Here is a 16478-nt window from a genome sequence, read left to right on the forward strand (position 1 = left end):
TTATATCATATAGTGAGCGCAGTATGTTTATGAAAACGATAAGCTGACTAACGCGATGAATTAGTGGCTGTGGAAATCGGCTACTTAACCCAATGTCGCCGGCCAAAGTGTTAGCCACAGCTGTTTTTTTTTTTTGTAAGTTGTGTCCTACTATAGCCTTCCATTGTATGCAGGAACCGGCTTGCGAGGGAAACGCCTGAGCTCTCGCCGCGCTTCATGGACCCTGAGATGACGGCCGCTATGCAGTTGGCGCACACTATATGCATATGGAGACCAGTACACACCGGCCTGGCTGGGAACTTCGTGACCGACACCGTAGCTCGAGGTCACAGTAACCGTGCTGCATAGGACCCGCTAGAACCAAGAGCACCCTGCTGAAAAAATCTATGGCTACGATCTATGATCTTGGCAGAATTTCTATTACAAATCATAAAATTGTACGACAACTCATTCAAAGATGAATGATATATCATACTGAATATATGACTTATGACGAAACTTCTATGATGTACGACTCAAATGTATGATATGTCATAGAGTAAGACACGATATCATTGCAGAATCTATGACTTATGACGAAGCTCCTATGATTTACGACTCAGATCGCATCATATATCATACAGTCAGACACGATATCGTTGCCGAATGTATGACTTATGATGAAGCTTGTATGATGTACGACTCAGATTGCTACCAGTCATAAAATCAGACACGATATTACTTGTGAGCGACATCATAGAGTTTAATGATGTAAGATGTGAAGCTGGTGCGACAAGTAAATATGAAGCAGTGTGGGGTGGGTGACATGATTATTGTTGCCAAGGTTATGACACATCGCAAAGGTCAAGAATCAAGCAAGTAAACTAGTAACTGTATCTGAACCAAACTGTTTATACCATCATGATGCCTTTTTAACCAACATGAAACTTGGCCGGGTTTCAGCAGACCAGCGATTGGTGTGCTGAATGAAAAACAACATGCACAAGGTGCGGCTTTCATTTCATATGTGCAATGCCAGGCCATGACAACTGTGAATGTGGTGCTTGATTAAGCACCACATATGGTTACATCATGCCTCTGTTATTGTAGCCACATCGTCTGTCATTAATGTTAAGTGAGTGCAGAACCAAATACTTCAGAAACACAAATAATAAGTGAACCTTTCAGATTTAATCATTTAAAAGCAGTCGCAATAACGGAAGTTGGAGAAAACAAATATATACAGCAAGCACTCAGCCAGATATCGACAGAATAGAAGGTACCGTACAATATTCTTCCATTTCAGCATCTCAAAAAAGTTTAAAATCAGTCACACCAAATCAAACAGGGCAGATAGCATGTTGCCACAGCTGCAGATGCAAAAGACACAAAACAGAAGCTTCTTCAGTATTGTATATGTACAATGTATGCCTCCGTTTCAGGGTCACACAATATGAACACGGATTCTTTCAAGCATGAAATGTTGTCTTAATCAAGTTGGCCAATGTGCACATGTCACAGGAGTTATCTAGTAGTTAGAGCATCCGCCTCATAAGCAGGAGGTACATAGTTCAGTCCTCAAAGCCGCCAGGTGCCCATTCACAAGAATGTATAAGCCCAATTACGGCACTCTTTGGCAGACATTTTTGCGTCATGAAAATAATCATCATCAAAGTGTAAGCGGCCAAAGTTGCAAAGTTATACTGAAGAGCCACTGCATAACAACCACATTGATACATAGCGTCTTTCCAAAATTAACTAAGCAGCCACGCTGGCAGCCAGAACAGGATCGCAGCTGAGGGCAGTGCTGTAGTCTGCAACGCTAGCCCCATCTCCTCTGCTGAGAGTGCAAAGTGGCTGATGTAAGCTGCATGCACACGCTCACTCTTGTTCCTTAGATGATAAGTAGTTGAGTTGAATGAGTTGAGTTGTTTGATGCTACACGTGGAATTAGCCTTGCTTATTCTGCCAGCATTTGCTCCACCATAGTGTCACTTATATGTTAATAATGTCCTAAAACCGGTCAAATCTGCCCCACTATACACACAGACACTTATAAAAGAACATAGGCTACTCCCACTGCCACCATCTATGCACACATTCAGTAACAACACAACAGTATCCAATCCAGAAGTCGCAGTAGAAAATAGTCTAATGCAGAATGACCATCCATGCACACATTCACTCACAGAGTAACATACACCACTCCAGAAGGCACTATCTACACACAAATTAAATCACAGAAGGCAATAGACCGTCCCTGCTGTCCCCATTTAGAGTGAAGATCAGTGTCCTGCAGGAATGTTAAAAGAAGGCGTCAACCCCTCTTCTGCATGTCTGGTTTCCACTCGGGTAGAGAATGTCCTGAACTGTACTGTGAAGGGCTCCTGTGCTCTTGAAGGAAGCCAACATCACAGACCTTTCCGCGTTGTACTCTGGGCAGTACATAATATAATGTTCTATATCCCTGCACACACCACATATTGAACATAGCAGAGACGATGCCATGCCCGTCTTATGCATCCAAGCAGGAATACGAGCAGAGCCCGTTCGAATTCAATGTAGTAGAGTGGCCCTGGATATTCTCGGACCCTTGGTCACACATGGCTTGTGAGGCGACTCCACAGGGTACTGAAAAAATCGAGCACCTTTTTTCTGAAGAAAGGTTTTGCATCTGGAGGGTCTTTTGTTGATGAATTTCTTGAGAGAGCTTTATGGGCGAAACTATCAGCCACCTCACTGCCTCTGACTCCTATGTGAGAAACTCCTATATTTCCCATTGGAAATATAGAGTAAAGCCTCTGTTGTGCAGGTTCTCTACCAAGCGTAGAGAGCTTATAGACAAGGTGTCAGTAGGGAGCCCGTGCTCTAACCTCTGAAGGGAAGATTTTGAATCAGTTAGGATGACGACAGGTTGAGCCGGACAAGACCCTAATTTCTGTAAAGCCACCTCAGTAGCAACAGTTTCGGCCATTGTGGACGATACAACAACTGAAATGCATACAGACCACTTATAGACCAAAGAAGGAATGTAAAAAGCCGCTGCGCTAGCTTGTTTGACCTTGTCCACAGAACCATCCGTGAAAATTTGAAGATGGCAGACATACTTTTTTTCTAAATAATCAAGTACGGGCAAACGCGTTGCTGCCAAAGGAGAGCTGCACTTTGCGCTCACATGGGGAATTGTGACCTTAAAGTCGAGGCTCGGAAAAGACCACGGTGGTTTCAACCGTTTCCTTTGCCTTGGAACATTAAGGCCTAAAGAACTAAGAGTATTAAGTGTCAAGTAGGCCTTCGACTCATATCTCTTGCAGAGCGGCTGGAGAAGGGATTGCCAAGCTACCATCTCTCCTAGGCGGCTAAGATGCAGTAGTAGTCTCTGTGAAGCGACAAGGTTAAGTGGTTTCGATAGTGACTCGTGAAGGACTGCCTTGTTCGAAGCCACCTGAGGAACTCCAATGGCTCTTCTTAGGCCCTTTCTACGAGACGTTCAAGCTGTGAGGCCGAGGGTGAAATTAAAAGTAATTGATACATTATGCGACTGACCACCAGCGCTTCATGAAGTTTGACCATTGAAGAAGGATGGTTTCCCCATTGCTCACTAGCAATTCTACGGAGCACATTGAGAAGCGAAGATAGAGATGAGACAATCGCATCGACAGCTTTTTGCCGCTGTAGATGGGAGTGAATAATGACGCCCAGAAAACGCGTGTTATTTGATTGACGGATGCAAGAGTGACCAAGGTCTATCCGCAACCGCGCTTGACGTCTTCCCATACCTGGAAACAGAATAAAGCCGGATTTTTCCACTGGAAGAGACAATCCCACACCTTGAAGGCAAGCTTGCACCGAAAGTGGAGCCTGTCGAGCTATCAGGGCTAATCGTTTGTGTTGGTAGCCAGTGTAGTGTTTGTAATCGGTATCTAGCCGAATGTTAGCACTCTGTTGGCCACTATGGAAGAATTAAACATGGCTGCTTAAGTAACAGGCGCGCTTTATCAATCTCGCCCAATCTCATCAATCGGACCCCATCACAGCCTCCGGGAACACTAAGATGGTGTCAGAAATGCTCTTTTATCTTATGTGAGTACCACTACATAAAGAGTCAGTCCGTCCAATCACCCATCAGCAACAAGCGGCTACCGGCACTCGTAGCCATCGCACATGTGCTCCCTGCTTTCCCGAGTTTTCACCTTCGCACTACCGACGACAACAATATTGGTCACGAATGGATGAAGTGGATAGAAAGGTTCGAAAACTTTCTTTTAGCTTGCGATATATCGGCGGATGCACGCAAGAAGGCGCTCCTCCTGCACTACGTCGGTGAAGAAGTCTACGACATATATCGCTCGCTCCCCGACAGTGCTGCGCAAGGTGCAACGGCTACAAGCACGACCCAAACTACGCAGAGTACATCGACGCCGGAATACGATGCCGCTCAAGCGAAACTGAATGCATATTTTGCGCCTCGAGTGAACTCAACATTTGCTATCTACAAATTTCGTCAAGCTCAGCAAAACGTTGGTGAGTCACCGGACGCCTTCTACGCGCGCCTCCGGCAGCTTTCTCGCCATTGTAACTTCGGAAACGTCGACTCTGAAGTCAAGAACGAACTCATTCTCGCCACAACGTCGTCTCGCCTTCGAAAGTATGCCATGCTTCATTCCCTCACGTTACCGGACGTATTTAAGCAAGGAAGAATGCTCGACGATGTCGAACGCGATGTGTCCGAAATCGAAAAGCACGTCGATAACAACGCGGCGGTGTTCACAGTGCACAAGGACGGACACCACCATGGCCAACACCAAAGAAATGAACGACAGATGCCACGGCAGGCCTACACACCGCAGCGACCTCGTGTCTCGTCAGCAGATTGTCGCAACTGTGGAGGCAAGTGGCCTCACCAAGGTGGTCGATCCAGTTGTGCTGCATGGGGCAAGACTTGCAAGGCATGTAACAAGGTTGGTCATTTTGCACGGTTCTGTCGCTCAACCAGGAGAACAGTACATGCAGTGGACTATGACAATGACTCAAACACACAGTTAGCCTGCAGTAAGAAGTGTTCAAGTACTAGAGAGCCTGCAGCCACCTGTGACACCAGTCCAAGCAGTGACGGGTACGTTTTTGTTGTCATGACTTCCCCTCAAGCAAGTTCATCTCCAAAGGCTCTTGTCACTGTCAACAATGTGCCAGTCACTTTCATAATCGACACAGGTGCTACAGTGTCAATTGTTGGCGAAAATGACTTCAAGAGCTGTCGCCTAAATGTGAATCTCGAAGAAACATCCATCAGACTGTTCCCATACAAATCAAAGTCTCCACTTCAACTTTTGGGCAATGTCTCTGTTACAATGCGATACAAAGATAAGTGCATTGAAGACGACATTTTTGTCATTCCAGGAAACTGTGCACCACTCTTAAGCTTCACAGCAGCAACCAACCTGGGGCTTGTCCAGATCAAGTACCAAGTTTCTGACAATCCAGGTGACAAGTCAATCGTGGAAGCATTCCCCAAATTGTTCAGTGGAGTTGGAAAACTCAAAAATCAGCACATCCACCTTTTTGTGAACGACACAGTCCCACCTGTTGCACAACCACACAGGAGTATTTCGTTTGCCTTACGTGATGCCACAGGAAAAGAACTTAAACGCCTCCTGTCAGAAGACATCATAGAGCCAGCCATCGGACCTACACCGTGGGTGTCCCCTGTGGTTATTGTGCCGAAACCACATCAGCCTGAAGAAATTCGAATCTGCATTGACATGCGTGTTGTGAACAGTGCCATTCAACGTGAACGACATTTGTGTCCGACAGTGGATGACATCATTGTTGCCTGGAATGGAGCAACAGTATTCTCCAACCTTGACCTGAAGAATGGATATCATCAGTTGGAACTTGACACTTCTTCAAGGCAGCTCACAACTTTCTCAACACATGTTGGCTTGTTTCGCTACAAACGTCTCAACTTTGGCATAGCAGTGCGGCTGAAATCTTTCAAAACACCATCCGCCAAGTGCTCAATGGGATCCCCAATGTCCTGAATGTTAGTGACGACATCCTTGTTTTTGGACAAACAAAACCAGAGCATGATGCTTCACTGAAAGCAGTTCTGCAGCGACTCCAAGAAGCTGGACTGACACTCAACGAGAAAAAGTGTCACTTTCATCAACGAGAACTGAACTTCTTTGGACTTATTTTCTCAGCTGACGGCGTTCGTCCTGATCCCAAGAAGATAGCAGCCTTCCTACAAATCAAAACACCAGAGTCACCGCAAGAAGTGAAGAGCTTGCTAGGCATGATCAACTATTCAGGCAGATTCCTGAGAAATCTAGCCGATCTCACACAGCCATTACGTGAACTGACATTGAAGAATGTTGCATGGGATTGGACAGAACGACAGCAGAATGCTTTTGAGAGCCTAAAACAAGCCATGTCAGATGCATCCACCCTTGCTTACTTTGACCCATCCAAGCCGACAGAACTGGTAGTAGATGCAAGTCCACATGGACTGGGTGCTATCCTCACACGACGTGTCGGTGAACACATTGCAGTGATAGTCTATGCAAGTAGAGCGCTCACACCTGTTGAAAGCCGCCACTCCCAAATAGAACGTGAAATGCTCGCAGCTGTATGGGCAATGGAACACTTTCGCCTTTATCTTTGTGGAATTCACTTTCTTTTGCTGACTGATCACAAGCCATTAGTGAGCATACTGGGAAACCCAAGATCATCACCATCTGCCCGCATTGAGCGCCTCGCTCTACGCATTCAACAGTACAAGTTTGATGTACAGCACACCGCGGGAAGTAGCAACCCTTCCGATTACCTTTCCAGGCATCCGCTTCCTGAGATGAAAATACATGCCCGCATCGACAAAGTACCCAACGAGTTTGTTAGCTTCATCCAGTGCCACAGCATCCCAAATGCCTTCTCAGTTCAAGAATTGGCTGAAGCAACTAAAGCAGACCAGCAGCTACAATTACTTGTCAGTGCTATCCAGCACCCGACACCTAGCAGCTGGGTCTCAGTTGAACTGAAGCCATTTGCATCCATAAAGAATGAACTAACAACAACACCTGAGGGCATCGTCCTTCGAGGAACACGCCTAATTCTTCCCACTAGCCTGCAGAAGCAAGCAGTTCTGCTCGCCCACAAGGGTCATCAAGGGATCGTCAAAACAAAAGAAATGCTGAGAGAAAAAGTTTGGTTTCCAGGCATGGATAAACTAGTGCACACTTTGATTAAAAGCTGCCTACCATGTCAAGCAGTCGTTCTCCAAGCAAAGCAAGAACCACTTGCCATCACTGAACCACCCAATGGTCCCTGGGAGGAAGTTTCGTTTGACTTTTGTGGTCCGTTCCCAGATGGAAAGTATGCTATGGTGGTAATAGATGACTTCTCGCGATACCCAGTAGTACAAGTCACACATTCCACAAGTGCGAACAATGTGCTCCCCTTGCTGCGACGAGTGTTTTGCCAGTTCGGAATCCCTGCACAAGTAAAAACTGACAATGGACCACCATTCCAAGGGAGAGAGTTTGCTGCACTCTCGAAAGAGTTGGGATTTCGACATCATCGGATCACACCTTTGTGGCCTCAAGGTAATGGTGAAGCAGAACGGTTCATGAGAACATTGAAAAAGCATGTTCACACAAGTGAGCTTGAGAACACAGATTGGAAAGTAGAGCTTGACACTTTCCTGATGTCATATAGATCTTCCAAACACCTTACAACAGGAAGATCACCATATGAACTGCTGTTTGGCAGACCAATGAGGAATCTTCTGCCGTGTTACACTGAAGCTCCTTCGCACAATGAAGACTTAACAAGGTTGAAAACAACCGTGCTCAAGAAAAAGGCATACAACAAACATCATGCTGACGCACGAAGACATACTCAACCACATCGCTTTTGTATCGGCCAACGAGTCTTGTGCAAGCAAGAGAGACGCGACAAGTTCACTCCATACTATGATCCAGACCCTTATACCATTGTAAGCATTCATGGATCACAAATCAAGGCATCGAGAGGAAACAGAGTATTAACGCGCAACTCAAGTTTTTTCAAACATGTCTCTAACCTCAAACAAGCATCAGCCACAACACAGCTACACCGGGGTGACATCACATATCCACCACCTGTAGTGAACCAGCCTGCACCTCCCATATTGCACCCGCCTACACCACCTGCATTGCACCAGAGTTCTCTAACACGGCGCTATCCGCAGAGAAACAGAAGACCTCCACCTCATCTCTCTGACTTTGAGACCTGACTTTGTGACTGTTTGCCAGTGAGAGACCCCTCTACAGTGAACTGTGTGACAGTGTGTGCACATCCATTCAACTTTCCCCAAGGAGGGTAGTGTAGTGTTTGTACTCGGTATCTAGCCGAATGTTAGCACTGTGTTGGCCACTATGGGAGAATAAAACATGGCGGCTTAAGTAACAGTCGCGCTTTATGAATCTCGCCCAATCTCATCAATCGGACCCTATCACAGTCTCCGGGAACACTAAGGCCAGTAACCCAAATACAAATGTCGTCAGCATATATTGACATACACACATGCGTGCAATTTTTTTCAACGAATCGGAAGGCCAGCCATTATGACGTTAAAGAGCGTGGGGTAAAGAACATTTCCTTGAGGCACACCTCGTGATAGAACCCTTTCGGTGCTTATGGTACTCCCTAACCGTACACGAGCCACACGATCACTGATAAACGAGTAAATCAACCTTAACATATGGCCCTGTATGCCCATGCCTTGCAAACTGTTCAGAATTGAGCTATGACAGACCTTGCCTCGTATCGCCCTGTGTCATTGACCTCCTGTGTAGCTAAGTTGATGGAGAAGCTGACAAATGAACGCTTATTGTGGTGGCTTTAGGACAGCATAGCACTGCCATCATCTATGACAGGATTCCGCCGAGGTCTTAGTGCCCAAGACAGCGTCTTAGACTTGGTGACTCACATTGAACACCAGAGAGCTTTCGGCCTTTCCACCTTAGCCATGTTTCTTGACGTTGCAAAAGCTTATGACAACATAGATGATAAGTAAGCGGGTACCATATGTTCAGCGCTATTGTGCACTTCGGAGCAGTTGCCAGCTGCAAGCCTGCTCTGGATGACGGCATGGCTGCTCAGTTGCTTTTGTGCAAAAACTGCACATAAGACCCTTTTCCAGTGCCACAAAAACAAACGAGACTATCTGAAGTCAGTCACGCTCAATTAAGTTGGGCAAAGTACACACATAGGGTGTGGACTCGGCAGCGAAGTCTATGAAAAGGCATGGCGGGTGTGAGTACGGCACAGGTGGTAAATGGGGACCTAAAACATGCTGCAATGTGGGGAGGCAGGCCTTCAACACTATCGAGTCCCAATTTTTGACAAAGTAGAACCACAATACCCAAAAGATTGTCAGATGGCTGGACTTGCAGAATCCGCCGGACAAAAAAAAGTCATTATTATGCGTTACAATTACACAGCTCTTGCTTTTATTTGCCTTTTTGTATAGTTGGCTATGGATTATGGTACCCTGAAAACTCATTCTAAAAAATTCATTCACACTGGTGCATTGCTTGTTTAAAAATCCATTCAGTGCCTGCTCCTCTTGCAATGTGAGGCATGGCTTGAGTGGTGCCCCAAAACAAGCAAATGTCTCCAATGTGAAGGGCCTTTTGCGTGCCACCATTGCTCAAAACTCGAGTGCAGAATAATTTCACTTCACTGGGCAAAAAAAATGAATGCAGGGCTACATCCAGTGCCTGCTCGACAACAACTGTTTCCAAGATTTGCATGGGGGCCCCCTTTTCTGCCTTCACCATCTTCACCACTTTTCCATTTCCAGTTTCAAATGGAAAGGCAGAATTCGCCCACAGTGGTCCCAGGTTTTCCACATTCTTGGCAAGGTGCAGGAGCTGATGGACACTGAACGTCATGAAGCGCTGTCCATAATATCCTGCTGTCTTGGACACGAAGTCATGAAGTCTGCTTCCTGAAAAATGTAGGCAGGCTTTGCTATAACACTCGATGTTTGAATTCAGTTAGCCTGTGATACAAGACAACCTTCAATGCAAAGGAATGTCTCCCAGCTACTATTGCACTGCTCATTTTTTACCAAGCTGGAGCCACGTCCATTTGATGGCCCATTAACTATGTCAGAGCTCCATATTTCGTGAACTTTGTTTAACTCACTGCTTAGAAATATCTCGCAACGAAGACGTGGAACCATACCAAGTTCTCTCCTCTTCCCAGATGCCTGCAAGTTGTCTGGAACAGCGAATGCTGTATGGCTCATGCTACATGGTGCTTCGTTCTTGCAGTGCCCTGCTTAGCAGCAATTCGTCAGTCAGCAATCTCAAAAAACACTTAAGTTGTTCCTTCGTGAAGAGGGTATCTTTGGATGTACTAATTCAAAATTCTGCCATTTCTGCAGCCTAATTCAGGACCTATATGTTTTTTTATAGATTCCACCGCATGCATGAGGCAAATACACTCTCACACAACGTGTGAAATGCTCTGCCTGCTATTGGCCTTGTCACTTAATTCCCAATATTTCCCAGAGAGGAAAGGGGGGCTGAAAACAAAACCAGAAAATAAAAGGGGGATACAAAAGAATAGACACTCAGGTGACCGATTAGAAAAGATTACGTTTCAAACACTTCCGTTTCATCACACAGCTGTGAGAAGCGAAAAAAGCTTCTTCCAGAAATACTGTATTCCCTTTGGGAAGAAACTCATTTCAAATAAGTTGCCACTGCACTTTGCACTTTAGTTTGCACATGGAAGCAACCTTTTGATCTCAGAGTGAATTTTTTGCTGGAATATGAATCAAAATAGTGTGAAATCATCCATGGCACCTGTTTCTGGCGACGTAGCTTCATGCATTGTGATGCTATTGATTTAGTCTCCCGCCCTACAAATACTTTCCAAAACAAACTCAAGTTACCTGCTTGCTGAAGGTCTCTTGGCGAGATATTTTCGAGAAGCAGGGCAAAGACACCCTCAACCAATAATACAGTGTGCTTCCAAAAACGTGGCTGCAGCACACCATACAATGTTGGAAAGCAGTAAAATAACAGCCAATTTTTCCGCTCGCTGGCTTTCCAGAAGCACCGGTCGTTCTGGGTCCTTGGCAGCCGTGTGAAAGAGTGAGGTGGCCATATGCTCAGTAAACGCCTGTCCAGGATGGCTACGGTAGATGGAGTGCCTGAAAAATTCAGAGGAGGATTTTGGTTCAGCTCTCAGTTGAAAACTACTCTGACAGACATGCTCAGTCTGCCATGATTCACTGCCTTTGAAATACCTGACTATCTGTTTTGAACTGTATTACTTGCACTGTAGTTGTCAGAGTGAAAGTGATTCATCATCACCATCAGCCTCACTGCGCCCACTGCAGGCCACTGCGGGGCAAAGTCGCATGCCATGTCTCTCCAATTAACCCTGTCCTTTGCCAGCTGTGGCCACGTATCCCCGCAAACTTCGTAATCTCATCCTCCCACCTAACTTCTGACGCATCCTGCTACGCTTGCCTTCTCGTGGAATGCACTCCATTCACCCTTAAGGACCAGCGGTTATCTTGCCTTCGCATTACATGCCCTGCCCAAGCCCTTTTCTTCCTCTTGATTTCGACTAGGATGTCATCAACCTGCGTTTTTTCCCTCACTCACTCTGTACACTTCCGGTCTCTTAATGTTACACCTTTCAATTTGTTAGTTTTTTTTTCTTTTTCACATCATTTCATTTTATTCCTACTCTTGCCATACAAATTATCAAAACACTGACTGAACCCATAGCCATAGGCTAGTGTGGGGTTTAGAAACAATATACATGATGGCAGTGACACAGCACTTGTGTAAAATGAAGAGCACAAAATCACGGCGAAAGACCAAAATACAGCATACAATGAGGAGAAAACAATGTGCATTTTACAGCAGAATGAATAAAAATCTATCATGAACAACATGGTGCAACAGACACAAACCGAGAACGACTCTCACTTAAGTCAAATAAGGCTCATAAAGTATGTCCTTATTGTTTTAATTGTTTCATGGGACTTTTATTTCTGGAGGTTAAGCATTCCAAACCCTGGCTCCTGACATCTGCACCAATTTTTCGCTGTAGATGTTATTATTCGCTGGCAAATTAAAATTACTATATGTGAGGTGAGCTGGCTGCGTTGTCCATAACTTAAGCTGAACCCTCTTTGTTAGCCTCCACGTTTCTGCCCCATAGGTGAGTACCGGTAAGATACAGCTATTGTATACTTTTCTCCTGGGGGATATTGGCAAACTGCCATTCAAGATCTGAGAGAACCTGCCATATGCGCTCCACCCCATTCTTATTCTTCTAGTTACTTCCCTCTCACGATCCAAATTAGCGGCCACTATGTGCCCGAAGTTGACCAGCAACTCGCTACCAACTGGGAACTGCTTTTCTCTTGAGAGATTGTTAAACATTACTTTGGTTTTCTATGTGTTAATTTTTATACCCACCGTTCTGCTCTGCCTTTCTAACTCACTGACTGCATTGCATCTCCTGAGTGACTTAGCAAGACAATGTCATCAGTGAATGACAGATTTCTTAACCAATCTCAATTAACTGTTATCCCTAACTGTTCCCAAACTAGGCCTTGGAACACCCCCAGTAAACAGGCTCACCGCCTGTTCGTGTCTCCCTATCTGACACCCTTCTTTATTGGAATTTTATTGCTGACTGTGTGAAGGGCTATGGTAGCTGTGCAATCATTATAGATATTTTCGAATATTTTCACATAACAGTCTTCTACATCCTGATTCCACAATGCCTGCATGACTGCTGAGATTTGCACTGAGTCAAATGCTTTCTCATAATCAACGAAGGTTATATATATAGGGGTTGGTTACATTCTGCGCAACTCTCTATCTCCTGATTGATAGTGTGAATATGGTCAACTGTCGAGCACTTAACTAGAAGGCAACCTGCATAGCAATTGCAGTGAACTGGAATATGTTCCAAAAATTCAGAACCCATTCCCTGTTTTGCCATCATAGACATGCAAAAGCCTACTACAGATTTGAATGATATGAAGTACAGCATCAGACTACACATACTGACATATGGCTAACAAAGTCAGCAAATGATGCTTATTAAACCAAATGGGTTGTAGTGGCTGGAGACTGGGTTTGTCGATTTCCAAAACTGAAACTGCATGTCTAGGAAAAAGTTTCACAGTACGACAAACCCGATACTGCAGCCACTCACAAGGGTGCAGAAACATCAGTGACAGTTTGTTCAGTGCACAGAAAGGCTGGTGTACCATATTCCATTGACATGTAGTAAAGTGTACATTGGTCAAACCAGAAAATGCACCGGTGAAGGCTAGGTGAACACAAATGTAACGTGGCAGAACACTGAAATGGTTGTTTGCCTGCGCATTGCCATGACTGTCTCAGCGAATCGTACAAGCTGTTGTTCAGAGAATGCATAGTCGAAGAAGCACGGATCATGTGGTGAGCAACATTATAGAGGCACGTCTGGTGCACTATGAACGAGTGGGGTCCAAGGGTGCACATTAAGTTAATCTTTTGACAAAAGAAACAATGCTCCTTCATCGCATCAGTACGTGCAAGCACTCAGTTTCTTCTTTTCTTTAGTGGCCCCGCCTCTGTGTATATGCTGCCGAGCTGTAAATAAAATTCAGTTGAAAGCACTTCGTGCAGTCCCTGTTCTTATCAATCTGCTTCCTTTGTCAATAACGTGTATACTTTTTTTTTCATAAGTTCTTTTACCCTAACTCATCTTGGCATTCCACCCACACAAATGAATTCCCAGTCAGAGTTAATCTTGCATTTTCTTTAAAACTTTCATTGTATGAAGCAGGAATTGACACATACCGATGTAGAAAGGCTCGTGTGAGTTTGACGAGTCCAACCAGATGTCCGTGAGCTGCCTTGCAACTCCAAGCAGGACGCAATGCATATAATCTACTGCTTGGCTGCACACCAGATCAAAATGCCGAAGGTTCACCAAAGGAGATGGACCCTTGAGGCCATTCACAGTCACGTTCCACTCGAGGGCGCGGTCCATATCTTTAACCATGCCCGCTGATGTTCTTGGAGCTCCTGCTGTCTCAAGATAGCGGCGAGCACCTGCAATCATCAATAAGGTTTCACACGCTCACTACAAGGTTTAAATAAAAGTTGGAAAACCATTAGAGTGTGGGAAATTCAGAACAGTGCAGTGAGGGGCTAATTCGTATGACATTATGAGAACAAATAATAACTGCGCAAAAAGGACGAGACAAGAGAGAAGAACCACACTGTGTCCAACTGAGTTTGTCCCGTGTGGTTCTTCTCCTCTCTTGTCCCATCCTTTCTGCGCAGTTATTCTGTGTGGGAAATTCTTTGTGTTCATTTTGAATGGCTAAATGAGTTACCTCATATTACAATGAAGCTGACAAAACATGTTAAGAACAGTAGTAGGCATCGCATGCATGTCAAGCACAGGGAAAAAATACGCCTTTTCTTTTTCTGTGACAAAGCTTAGCTTCGTATGGTCTGAGCACCACTTTTTATTGACTGCTGTGTTTTATGCAGTGAATTTAATTATAGGAACTCAGAGGAGTGCCAGCCACAAAGCAGCTCGCTGGCATGTCTCGAAGCTCAACCTTTTCAATGGGTTGCACAATGCTCATTCCCTCAAGTCTCTCTTGTGGACGTCCCTTAAGCGAAACCCGCACCACTTTATTTTATATGAACCAACCTGCCTAACAACACGTTGTGTGGACCGACATTTTGAGTTTGGCTGCTCATATGCAAGCAGAATCACTTGCAGAATTAAGTAAAAACAATCATACCTGCAACTTGCATTCCTGATGTAAGGCACCACGGACAGCCAAACCTTCCATTGAACTGGATGTGGTTTCCCACAGCAGCCCGAGCTGGAGCATCTACTGTGCAGCATACAGCATGAACACTGGATTGGACAGTTTCGGAGCAAAAGTTCCAGGTAATTGTTCCAACTGCATTGAGTTCCTCAATAAACCTGTCCATGAACACTGTCATGTTGGGGTAGGTATGGCCAAACCAGAGTCCACCTAACACAGGATGCTGCTGCCGAAGCTTAGGTGGCAACTCATTCACAACAAACTGAATTGGCCACACAGAAGTTCTCGAAGATTTGTACACTGGGCTGCCGTCCGTATTGATAGCGATTGTCAAGTCTTCACCAGTGAGGCCACCAGTGCTCGTGAGCCTCCTGTAGAGGCTACCACTGGCGATGTCACTGATCTGATCAGTGCCTTGGAGGACCTCGCCAATTTTTTTTCAGTTCATTGAACAATGCCTCTTTACATGTAGAAATAAGCTGAAAAAGCTGCTCCTTCACATTCATAATGCTGAAGAAGCATCCTTTCTCCTTCAGCACTGAAACTTGCGAGCTTTCAGTGCAGAGTGCACAGTGGACCTGGACCGTGTCATGCACTGGGTCCAGCACGCTGCCACAGACTGCACAGTAGTAGTGGTGCTTTACGTGACAACCCAACTGCGGGCTCCACAGTTTCCTGAGCAGATACTTGCTTCTCGGCAGCACGTTGCCATTGAAGCCGAACAATGCGTCAATGAGGCGCAAAAGGCCATCAGCGGTGTCCCATGGGAGACCGTGGGCGACGATGAACGCCACAATCATGACGATCGCCGCCGCTTTTGTGGTAGTGGAGCCAGGAAGGGTCGCGGTGCCATACTCGTGCAGAGCTTCACTGAGCGCCTGGTGCACATTTAATGATTGGCCAGTTCCACAGGGCTGATCTTCATTTTCGCCGGCACACGGCGGCATGTCGGGAATAGCTTCCGCTGAAGGGTCGCCACTACTGTAGTCTGCGCTGCTAGCCGCGAATGCAGGGGGCTCTTCGTTCCCGGCATTATCGGCGGAACACGGCGGCATGTCGTGAACACCTTCCGCTGAAGTGTTTACAGTACTGTCGTCCCCAGCTTCTGCGTTCGTGGCATTGGGCGCAGAAGTTGGGTTCGCGGCGACGGAAGACAGTACTGTCGACCCTTCATCGGAAGGTGTCCACGACATGCCGCCGTGTTCCACCGATAATGCTGGCGCGAACGCAGAAGTTCCTGCAGCTGTGTCCGGGGTGCCAGGAAACGCCATATGGCCGTCATAGTCTGCAGCTTCCAGATGTTCGCGCAACTGACGCCGACGGTAGTGGCGAGTTGACAGTGGCACATCGAATGGTTGGCTCTCGTGAAGATACGTCTTTCGTTTCCTCGGTGCGGAGGGGCCTTCCATAGCTCAAAGGCAGGACATGTCCACTTACGAAGTGCTTGGTGAACCTCGGAGCGCACTTCGTAGAGATGCACTCAGGTAGAAAGGAGGCTGTAGAAAGCATAAAGTAGCTATATATAGGCAGGCGGTGGGGAGGGGGAGGGAGGGAGAGGATGGCGGTGCTCTTGGAACCAGTAAACAAGTAATTCTTGGGTATGTTTTGTTGGAAAAAGTGGTATTAAGCATGGTTT

The 16478-nt window shown here is 45.9% G+C and overlaps 1 protein-coding gene and 1 pseudogene across 1 annotated transcript; one reads left to right on the forward strand and one right to left on the reverse strand.

The window, feature by feature from the left end:
* Nucleotides 1–2480: 2480 nt before the first annotated feature.
* LOC149326380 (uncharacterized) lies at nt 2481–8251 on the forward strand. The gene is made up of 4 exons (XM_089564556.1): nt 2481–2589; nt 4135–4869; nt 5380–5463; nt 8070–8251. Exons 1-4 carry the CDS (start codon nt 2481–2483, stop codon nt 8249–8251), a joined length of 1110 nt encoding a protein of 369 aa, XP_089420682.1.
* Nucleotides 8252–9190: 939 nt separating this feature from the next.
* LOC149326381 (uncharacterized) lies at nt 9191–16251 on the reverse strand (annotated as a pseudogene).
* Between the last annotated feature and the right edge of the window lie 227 nt (nt 16252–16478).

This window comes from Amblyomma mixtum, chromosome 10 (assembly GCF_055824585.1).
Source record: "Amblyomma mixtum isolate Tamu chromosome 10, ASM5582458v1, whole genome shotgun sequence".
NCBI classification, from domain to species: Eukaryota; Metazoa; Arthropoda; class Arachnida; order Ixodida; family Ixodidae; genus Amblyomma; species Amblyomma mixtum.